Consider the following 11,878-nt stretch of genomic DNA (forward strand, 5'->3'; position numbering starts at 1 on the left):
TAGCCAGTTTCTATGAAACTACTTGTGACATGTCATATTTGGCTTTGACTTTGACTGAACATTTGCTCTCACTTTGCGGAAAACATATCGGGATACGTATCGTATATCGATATTAAGCCAAAATATATCGGGATATGACTTTCGGTCCATATCGCCCAGCCCTATAAAGAATGCAACATTAATGCAACACAAAATTAGAAACTATGATAATATAAAATTAAAGTAATTTTTTTAAGAGGTCTGTGCCTCAAGTGGGGCACAAGCATTTTTGGGGGCGGGCCCGGCCCCTTATGGCCCGCCCATAGCGACGGGTGTGGATGTTTCCACCAGGCTTTCAGAGCCATTCCTTCTGAATTACACAGCATTACCAACAAGCACCAGAGAAGACCTCACCCACTGAACCAACTTGCCCATCTCATTAAAGGTGCTGTAGGTAGGATTGGGAAGATCCAGGACTTTTGAACATTTGAACACCGACAACTTCTCAGTCCCTCCCCCCTTTCTGCTAAAGCCCAAAACGGTCTCTTAAGCCCCTCCCCCCACAAGGGAGAATGAATGTGTGTGCATGAGCAGTGATTGACACGCAGTTAGACACCCCCCCGTTGCCCTGATTGGTGCATCTGAACAGGGAGCGGTGGATTTTTGCAAATCGCACTACCGGCTGTAGGTGGAGCCAGAGGAGCTGGATTTATTTTTAAATGACCTGCTTCATGTAGTTAGTTTTATAAGGCTAACCTACTGCACCTTTTAATTGTAAGAATAGCAGCAGTAAACAACAGAAAAATGCCTAAAGGCTGCTGTCGGCTGATATTCACTACCAACAATGTAAAGAACCCGGAACTCTACGTTTTTATAAGCTGCCGACCCTAAAAACTGAGCTTTTATGAAGACAAAAGTGGAAGCAACCGTGAGGAATCAGCAGAGAGAACGGGGAGACGGTGGGATCCTGACACTAAGCTAACGTTATGTCCGACATAGTCTATGTCCACGGCATTCCATTCCCGGGATTGTTCAGATGCCGTCGCAAATTTCACCGGATGTCCTTCTTTTCGGCCGGATGTCCGTCCCCTTCCTCTATCTTTGTGTTGGCGTTCTAACCTCCGGTGGATTTGTGAGGACTATGGTTAACTGCTCCTCAGATCTCTGCAGGGTAAATCCAGACAGCTAGCTAGACTATCTGTCCAATCTGAGTTTTCTGTTGCACGACTAAACCTACTTTTGAACGTACACATGTTCCACGACGATTGGTTTAAAGAAATGCCAATAAACCAGAGCATGTTTTTCTCCCATCCAGGAATGCTGTGTGGACTAGCCAGACCCTCCTCCGCAGCGCTGTGAAGGAGGGTCTGGCATCACCTAGGCCTGCACTATGCAATATGTTGTTTTTTTTATCGTCCGCACGATGCGAAAGACACTTTTCCGGTTAGTTAAAAGAAAATATCAGTAGAAAACTGCACTTTAAAATGTAACTGTCATTCTTTTTTAGTGCTGCCTTGTATATACAATTCAGTGTTCAATTTGTTCAATAAAATAATGTTGGAAATGATTTCCTTTCATTAGTTTTAAATTCAACAAGCAGTTTGTGTTCTGTTTATTTTTTGCAAGTAATATCGTTATCGCGATATTTTCCTCATATGGTGCAGCCCTACTGTGGTATCTGTCAATACTGTATTGTTTTTGCACACAAAAAAAAAACGTATTTGCAATACTGTTGTTGCTGAATTACAGCAACAAAAATACAGCAAAACTGTATAACCAAACAGCGTTGTACTAACCACCCCCTTGCCCTCTCTTGTCCTCCCTGCAGCGCAGACGTTCACCTTGGTGAGCAGAGACACGTGAGCGTTGGCGGCCACGACATCCACACTGGCGGCCCATAAAGCCCAAATGTAGCCTGCCTGCACAGAGCATGCTCCACGGCTTCCTGCGTTTACAACAGGACTATTTTGATACTACTGTTACATGCCCACAAGGAGACTGAGACTGCGAGGACGACAGCCCTGACAACACACAGATGGGCCGCCATCACTTCCAGACAGAGAGAGAGGCAGATGTACTGTATCTTAACACCTGTTGAATCTGTCCAGACTGATATGTCCCTGGGCAAAACACCAACATATGGAGTCAGATTTGTCTCAAAACATTTCTGCATAAAAATAAGATTGTGAAATGGTCATAAAAAAAAGTTACAAATGATGTTTGAGCTGAAATATACTTGCGCAACGCCCAGAAGAAGGACTTTTGAGAGTTTTTTCTGGTTTCCATATGAGTCTCCAGCTCAGTCGCGGCCAGGGGAAAGTAACTGGCCAGGCATTTGGTTTTTATAGGCGGGCCCTGACAATCTAATTCTTTTTTTCTGACTTTTCAATTCAACAATGGATTCATATTGAATAGTTCAATATAATGTAGGTTTATATGTTAACTGATATTTACTGTGTATTTTAATGATACTTCAAATTCGGTTCAGTCGATATAAATGAATTGTGAGTCGATAGTGCAGCCTATTATTTATCTGAATGGCAAAGTTGTGTAGTCTCCCACTATCAGACCTTACAATTCAGACACAAGCAGTCCAAGGCCTAAGTCAGTTATTAGTGCAAAACAAAGTCACAAAAAACAGCGACATCGTGACAGCTGCATGATCAGCGCCATGGACAGCAGGACTACAACTATAGGGGGCATGTTATTCTACTCTCTCACATATCTATTACTCCATATTAGCAAACACACACTGAAAAAAGCCCAATATTTGTAACCACCTAAAAACTGTAAGACAATTCAGGAAAAACAACTTATACAAAAAGGATAGGAATAATAAGTTGACTAACTCACTACACTTTGGTGGCTCAGGCCTGGCCATTTTCCTGATAAATCGAATCTCCGCAGTTAAGTGTCTTTCCACTCTGTGTTGCATTTCTTGGTCAAGTCGTGGAAGCACCGAAGGTTAGGGCAACCCAAGATGCTGTGAGGACACTTGGCATTGCCACAAGAGCCCTGTGGACATTACTGAGCAGTGTTTTCAGTGTCCATCATCTGGAGGTGTGGAACTGTGTGTCGGGTGCGTGGGTCCAGTCAGTGTAAGCAGGGGGGTTCCACTTTTACTGAGTCCAGGAAGGAGCTGCTCTCCGGGTCGAGTGAAGCTATGGATTCCATGAATACACCGTTTCAGTCCGTGTACTTTGGCAGCCAACGGTTTTTGTTTTGAAATTAAAAAACAATCGAGAACAAAATGTTGGAGAACAAAAAATGGAAAACGATTAGGCTGCAACGGTGGGCTTTTGTGTGAACTTGTGCAGGACATTATAGATACTGATAGCCTTCTCACCGGACATGGCGTGAACAACGATTAAGTGGAGTCGGTGGTTAAAGCAGTGAACATTTGGGATTTCTCTGCCCAGCTCAGGTTGAAGGAGTCTTTGAACCCCAGCCAGTCTCCCTGACATTAGCCCCATCATAAACTTGGCTAAGTATTTTGTCTGTGCTCAGGCCAGCAAAATTCCGAAATAAGTATCTGTGTGAGACATTATAAAATTGCCTGCATCTGCTGTGGCGATGGTCAAGAACCTCTCTCTTATAGTTTAGCTTTCGTCAACAAAACGCAGTACAATAGGAATATTTCCACAGCCCGTTGGGTCTTGGGTTCCTTCCATTTTGTGTAAAAAGACTCAACAATATGCTCTGTCACCAGTTGGCTCATCAGTTCTATTATTTCATTTTGAATGTCATGGTTTATGTAGGTTGCATTCTTGGGAATGGTAGGGGCAGTTTTTGCCAGCTCTGGGTCTTGCATATTTCTCCTGGGAGTGCCAAATTCCTGGATGGGTGAGCCTGGCCCCCTGGGGCCCATAATGTTGGCTCTGCTCCAGCTGTCCATTGAAAGGCAACCATACAAAGTCCAAAGGTAGACCAAGAAAGATGTGACTAACTCAAGTGTCACCTGATTTCTTAATCATATTGACCTATATGATAGTCATCCCTACAGTCGTGAAAAAAGGTAATAGAGTGTTTGTTGTACAGAGTTGGTGCTATGTCCGTTTCAGCCACCATTATGTATGCGTTGTGTTTTCAGAAAGGCCAGCCTTCTTTCAAAAAAGGATTGTTTTTAGGATTTTTATTATCGGTTTATCCAGTCGAGTGTAGGTTTCCTGAACACAGATGCTGTTTGGCAGCTCCACGTTCACAATAGCACAACTGAACCCCTGCTTGTTGCCCAGTACTTCCGCAATCTGATCTCTTGGCACCAGCACCAGCAGTTAGAATGGACCATGTCGACACAGGCTGTGTATTAAAAGCAGCAGAGCAGCAGCTTCAGTTCTCCTTCCGTCTAGGCACGATGCACTCAGGTGCAGTATTCAGTGTAGGTCATCCACGTTTTGGCAACACACAGTTGAGCGTGATTGATGGTTCTGCAGAGGCTCCATGCTGAACTTTCACCGTAGTCTATGTAAGTGGCCTGACGTTTATGTGTGTGTGTGTGTGTGTGTGTGTGTGTGTGTGTGTGTGTGTGTGTCGGGAGTGTGTGGTAGAGCGAGTGAGAGAGTGATGGTGATTATCTCCAGAGCAAGTAGTGACTCTAGAGTCATAGTGAGAGAACCAAAGTGTCTCCCCTGTTCTTTCTGACCACGGTGGGAGATCTGGAGCAGGAGAAGTTAACCCTCTCCTTGATCTCATGTTGTTGATGGAGAAGGAGAAGCATGAAATGAGTCAAGGGGGGGCTGTCTACACGAGCTGTGTAGACAGCTGCGCGATCACGGAAGACTTGTATCACGTGGACGCACCGACAGTGTTGTTGTCATTACTTAGAATTCCTCATGGGGGAGACAGAAACTACGCACTGTGTAGCTTTAAGCATGTAGTTAAAATGTTGGTTTTGTTGCCATTTATCCAGTCAGGCTGAGACACAAAAAGGGTGAACACTCAATCCTGTTCTGTCGTTCTGTTTGTTTTCTGTGTCTTTCTTTTGGTTATTGCTGTTGTCATTGGCCATATCATTTAATTGCTATAAATATATAAAATGAAACCATTTCACAATCTTGACCGGATGTACGACTTGTTTGGGGGCAATATAGCTCCATAAATATGTGTTGCCAAATGTATACACACACACACACATCAATACACAGAGCTTTTGATACCTTACTTAGTATTAAAACATAATAATTCTTAATATTCTACTGATCTGGAGGAGGGGATATTAGCTGTGACTGAGTTGCTGGAGGGGAGTGTACAGCTGCATACAGGAGCACTTGAGAAGTCTCAGCGCAGATGGGCTAAGCACCAAAACTCGACACACATGCAGTGCTTTACTTTAACCCCAAAGTGACCGACGATGCTCTTGGATTTTAACCGCTCCCATCTTTAGTGTTTTTATTTGACACCAGAGGCTCCGTTATCACTCTATTTTCATTTTTGCACCTGCAACATAACAGATTGTCCTTCATTGGATAGACTTATATAAATATATATATAAAAAAAGTATATATATGAACATAAAGCAGATTTTTACTTCAACAAGGTGCCACTTCATGCTGCTGATTCTTTTGGACAGAACAAAGTATAATATTTTCAGGGTTGTGATTATTTATGTCGAGCAGACAGTCTGAATCTCCTGAAGTCTGTTGGCGCCACACGCAGTACGTGAATGTTTTCGGATTTTCAGTCTGCTTTTTCAGTTTGTGTCTTTTTTTTGTTCGTTTTCGGTTTACATTACTCAGAAGTTACACCAGAGGCTGAGGACACGACACAGATTAGACTTTTTGCGTTTGAATCTGTGCTAGGTGGCAAAGAATTGGACAATAGCACATGTACGAAGCAATAAGTTGGACTTTGGAGCTCCAGGACATAAATTACATTTAAAAGAGATGTATAAACTGTAAAAAAAAATATAAAAGTAAAAAGAAATAAAACAAGATAGCATAATTTATGTACACACTGAAAAGAAGAAGAGCGAATATTCTAACTATAAGAGGTTATTAATATTATTAGGGTCAATATGCAAAAGGTTCAAAACCCATCTGTTTTATATCATGTGAAATAAATGTTGATGTTCTTAAAATATGCTTGTTGCTGTTTTTTTTTTCTTTGTTTGTTTTGTATGTCAAATGACCGCCAAAGAGGTGTTTCTTCTTTCTCAGTTTTTTGAAAGAGGTGAAAGCATCCAGTACAACATATCATCATACAAAACTGACGTTTTATTCCTTTTACTCTGTGTTTGTGTTGGCCTACTATTTTCTTTTCCCTTATGTCTCCCTATACTTGTGTAAAGCGTTCTTGAGTTTAATGAAATGCGCTATATTAATCTAAGTTATTATTACGTTGGTTACTACAAACAAACTCTTAATGCTTTGCATCGTGACACAGTGACAGTGATAATGTTGTTACCCGGTTGTTACATCCAAAGTAGGCTAAGTTAACGTATGCTATACTTGAAATGCAACGATTCATCTGTAACTTATTCTCTTATTGTAAATGAATGATTTTCTGTCTGAGCAAAACATTCATCGCAACTATATGACCTCCCGGTAATGCTGACTCGGTAATACAGCACCGTAAAGAAAAGACCTTTATGACAGCATGTGTGGTAAAACTACAGCTTTTGTCCAAAGCGGCCGCTAGAATCAACACAAACTGAAAGTTACATATAGCCACTTTAAGAATAAAAAATGCTGGGGTCAAATAGCATGGACGATTTTGAAAAAAGTAGTTTAACCGAAGGAGGATGTTCATTTTTATAGTGTTGATTCTCCCAAAGAAGGAAGTCGGCAAAGAGGTCCACTTCTTGAAATCATTTCACATTTTTTGAATCAAAGGGATATATATATAAACCCAAATATTTCAGACCACTCTCCATTCTCTCTGAGAAGGAGATTGTATGGTCATATTCTGGGGATATTTAAAGCCAAAGTGACCGATATACTAGGTTCATTTTATAATTCGACAGAGCACTAAATGAGGCTATGAGTCCAGAGCAGCTGGAACTGATTTCTCAGGATTACTTAAATTCAGAAGGACATCATCCGCGAATAAAGAAATCACATGGTTCTTTTCACCTGCTGCAATCCCAGTTAATGTCTCCTTATTAAACTAAGTCTGTCTGCCTTTTCTCTAACTTAGTGTTAAAACAAAGCATTTTACTTTGTAAAGGTCACTGTGAGTGAGAGCTTTTATTTAGAGCCCAGGTTGGCTCCAACAGAAATTCAAACTTTAACGTTCAAAGCACTTTTGATTAGTTGAAGTTAATTGACAGTATTAGGCCCATGCAAATCTACTCAGAGAGACTTGTGAGTTAAATGTCTTCTCAGCTTTTGTTTATTCTGTTGTTTCCTGTAAACTGGTTTAAAACCCTGGCTAGAAAACTCATTCTGGTCAGAGAGAATTCTATAGCTTCTGTGAACTTCTTTCTTCACTGCGCAGTGAATAAAACTCATCAACCCCTCAGACCTCAGTCCATTTGTATTAACATTGGCTATTGGGTCAGAGTAAAGATTTTTAACTGAGAAAGAAAGAGGCCATTTTACACAATCAAATGCCTTTTTGGCATCCAAAGAAATGATAAATGCTTTGTTTTTATTGGTGTTAAGATAGTGTATGACATTGGTCCCTATTTTAACGATCTGAGCACATGGCGTGAAGCGCCTGGCGCAGGTGTGTTTAGGGCGTGTACGAATCCACTTTTGCTAGTTTAACGCCGGGAAAAAAGGGTCCATGCACCTGGCGCATGGATCTAAAGGGTTGTACTTATTGTCTTCATTAATCAGAGGTGTGTTTTGGGCATAAACATGCAACAAACCAATCAGAATGTCATCTCCCATTCCCTTTAAAAGCCAGGCGCGTTTGGACCTTGGTGACTGGACTCTTGCGTGAAGTGACAGTACGAGCAGATCTATTTTTTATCTTTTGCATGTGTGTGTGATGCTGCGCGTCCCTGTGTAACAAGCATAGTGTGTGTGTGCATTTTACTAATGCTCTGTTAAAATAACAATGAAATGCTGCGTTATTGACTTTAGACCAGGTTTTTGTTGGTCAATGGCGCGATCACTTCCCGCTGCCTCAAGGTAGTAATACGCCCAGAATGCACCTGAACACACCTCCCTGTAAGACCAGCACGCCCAGAATGCACCTGAACACACCTCCCTGTAAGACTAGCACGCCCAGAATGCACCTGAACACACCTCCTTGTTAGACTAGCATGCCCAGAATGCACCTGAACACACCTCCCTATAAGACCGGCACGCCCAGAATGCACCTGAACACACCTCCCTGTAAGACCGGCACGCCCAGAATGCACCTGAACTCACCTCCCTGTAAGACTAGCATGCCCAGAATGCACCTGAACACACCTCCCTGTAAGACCGGCACGCCCAGAATACACCTGAACACACCTCCCTGTAAGACTAGCACGCCCAGAATGCACCTGAACACACCTCCCTGTAAGACTAGCACGCCCAGAATGCACCTGAACACACCTCCCTATAAGACCAGCACGCCCAGAATGCACCTGAACACACCTCCCTGTAAGACTAGCACGCCCAGAATGCACCTGAACACACCTCCTTGTAAGACTAGCATGCCCAGAATGCACCTGAACACACCTCCCTATAAGACCGGCACGCCCAGAATGCACCTGAACACACCTCCCTGTAAGACCGGCACGCCCAGAATGCACCTGAACACACCTCCCTGTAAGACCGGCACGCCCAGAATGCACCTGAACACACCTCCTTGTAAGACTAGCATGCCCAGAATGCACCTGAACACACCTCCCTGTAAGACCGGCACGCCCAGAATGCACCTGAACTCACCTCCCTGTAAGACTAGCACGCCCAGAATGCACCTGAACACACCTCCCTGTAAGACCGGCACGCCCAGAATGCACCTGAACACACCTCCCTGTAAGACTAGCACGCCCAGAATGCACCTGAACACACCTCCCTGTAAGACAAGCACGCAAAGGTTGAGTTTACAACTCAACCTTTGCATATTCATACTGTTTTTGTCTAGGGTTTGAAGATTTAAAAAAATACCAAATAGCTTTCTTTCTTATTTTATATTTGATATTGTTGATGTTTTTGAACTTGATTCAGTGCCTGCCTTTCTGTATGTCTTGACAATGAGCTCTGTGTTTGTTAAGTGAGACTGTTAACCCTTCAAAGATAGAGCCCCTGTGGGTGAAACCCTTTGACCCACCCAGGAAAGAACTCAAAGGTGAAGGGAGCTCAGCTTAGTGAGTAGTCACACCTTAACCTTCATGAGAACTCAATTGTTGACTCAAGTAACATCAAGTCTTATCCAAAAACACCCAGAATTTGATGTGCCTTGTTTGATATACTCAGCTTTTGACAATCTCAGGCAAATGTGTAAATTAAATAGTACATTATAGATAGAATATAAATGTATATGATGAAGCCTATAACAAAATAAAGCATACATAATATGTAGTATGTTGTTAACAACATTACCATATTCTGGTGTTCTCTGAACAGTGCAGAAATACTTTGCTACTAGTAAAAGTCCTGCATTCAAATACTAAAAGTACCAAAATTGAAAATATTCATTATGCAGTATGGCTCATTTCAGAAATACATCTATATTACTAGATTGTAATTTGTGATGTAATAAATGCATATCACTGTAATGTTGCAGCTGGAAAAGTTGGAGCTGATTTTAACTACTGTATCTACAGTTGGGTAGTTTAATTTATAACATAATAATGAATATGTTGATTAATAATAACCTGCAAAGTAAGTTGTAAATAAAGCTGTCAAAAAAAAAAGTAGAGCAATTAAAAAGTACATATCCCTCTGAGACATTACAGTAGCCTACTTAAGTAAATGTAGGCTAACGTCACTTAGTTATATTTCACCACTGGATCTAAACACTAAATGTAAAACTGCCAGAAAACCAAAGACGGAGACTGATAGCAGTCAACGTAACGTTGAGTGTGAAGAAAACACGACGCATTTACATAACTCAAAGTAAGAATGTTCATTCATAGTTTGTCATTCTTGCAATGTGTGTATGTAGCTAACTACGTTAGCTAACGTTAGTATCCAGAGTTTATCAACTCTTAACCGGCTGGTAACGTTAAAGCTAAACGGTAACGTTTACGTAGCGTTTCAGTTTAAGCTAAATGATATGAAAATGACTTGAATGGGCATTAACGTTAACTCACACAATGATGCTTTCGACTTAATATAATGCCAATTTCCTCTCACCACGAAAACAAATGGACAATAAACTAACACATGAATCAAGCCACGGTTTAAGGTTAACGTGACATTAACGTTAGCTAGTTAACATATAGCTAATATCCATCCGAAAGTGGCGTTGACATGAAGCCGTTCGACACAATAAACTTAGAAGAAGAGTGACTAACTTTAATAGCAATTACGTTACGTTAAAATAGAAAACGTCGGACAGGGCCAACATGAAATTCCATTACACGTTTGTTCATTTAACATTTTTTCATTCATCTAAATATAACTTACCGTTTAGCGTAATGTTCAGCGGAGCTCAATCGGTGCGTGCTGTCAATCCACCGTCCAGACGATGAGGTCGGAAGCAATCGTCTTCACTCGCCGCTAAACTGCTCCAGGGAGCAAAACGACTCTAGTGCGCAAACTAGCGGCCAAAGGTATATTACATTAGTACTGGTTTAGCAGTACCATAGGAAATGAATGGGAATCAGTTTAGCGCCTGTGTGAATTCATCCACTTCAGAGGGACAGATGTCGGGGGAGTTGATGGTGATTATCATTCAATAATTTCAAGAACGTTTCTTAAACTACTCCTGAAGGAATTTTACTTTATGAAAGGAAGATTTGATGGGGTGTAAAGATCTTGCACTGCCCTTTTCCCCAATGAAGCATGTTTTTTTTATACCCTGGAAAGTAATACTTTATTAGGCTACCCTAATTTTAAACTATTTAGACATGAAGTGAGGCGTCATGTCTTGTAGAGACAAAGTGAGAGAACCATAAGTCTCCCAACAGACACCAGATAATTAAACTAGGTAGCCTATTATCTGCATTATGCCAAATGTCGTTAAAAGAGTATTATGTAAGAGCTTAAAAAAAACTATGAAGCATTGAGCAATTTAAAAATGTAAACAGCTTTGTGGATTTGAGACTCAACTTCCAGACTTGGTCCATACAGCCACGACAGCCGGGGTCTGGTGAAGTAGAGAGAGGTAGTATCAGATACTACACCGCTCTAGCAAAGCCCGCATCAGAAGCTACATCTTCCAGCTTCACGGTCTCGCAGCCACACCGCCACCTACAAATGGTAAGGTGGAATCGAGCTGTATTTAAAGGCCTCCAATGTCAACCTTGTTTCACTGACGGTGCATATTTGTTTTTTTCTATTCATTCCCATGTCGGACACACTCTCTATCTCATAGTCACTGCAGACACTGAGTTCAGATTTTAAATTGCTTTAGTTTTCAAATTATTGGCATTGATTTGGCTGAAGATGCCCATTTCAATTGTGAGTAACAACTTAAACATGTACAACTATATACAACAACTTAAACATTTACAACTATATACAACAAGACCGACAACAGAACAACAACGAGCGGCCATCAGCTACAGCTGCCGGTGCTGCTGCTGCTTCAAGACTGCAGACAGAAGAAGAAAGTTTTAGGTTAGACCAGTGGTAATCCAAAAAAACTACTTGCTTAACTGATCACTAACCAGTTGTTGTTGTTTTTAACGTGCTAGAAAGGATTGTGAATTTAATTGGTAGTCCAGTCATTTCATTGCCCAGTAATTCAGAGCCTATTTTCCAGTTCTTGAGGTGATAAAATCTCCAGCATGTGATCAAGATACCAGCCTATCCTGTCTGACCATCGTCCAATGGAGCTGGAGAATCAGAAACAT

General features: G+C 41.6%; 1 protein-coding gene across 7 annotated transcripts in view; it reads left to right on the forward strand.

Annotated features, from left to right (window-relative positions):
• Positions 1-2,399, forward strand: part of LOC114549865 (pleckstrin homology domain-containing family A member 5) — a 249,965-nt gene extending 247,566 nt beyond the window's left edge. For all 7 annotated transcript variants that reach the window (XM_028570148.1, XM_028570149.1, XM_028570151.1 and 4 more), the window contains one exon: positions 1,808-2,399. In XM_028570148.1, coding sequence (XP_028425949.1) covers positions 1,808-1,842 — 35 coding nt within the window. In that variant the 3' untranslated portion in view covers positions 1,843-2,399. The remainder of the gene's footprint in view (positions 1-1,807) is intronic.
• Positions 2,400-11,878: the final 9,479 nt, after the last annotated feature.

The sequence above is a fragment of the Perca flavescens genome, chromosome 23 (genome assembly GCF_004354835.1).
Source record: "Perca flavescens isolate YP-PL-M2 chromosome 23, PFLA_1.0, whole genome shotgun sequence".
In the NCBI taxonomy this organism is placed as follows: domain Eukaryota; kingdom Metazoa; phylum Chordata; class Actinopteri; order Perciformes; family Percidae; genus Perca; species Perca flavescens.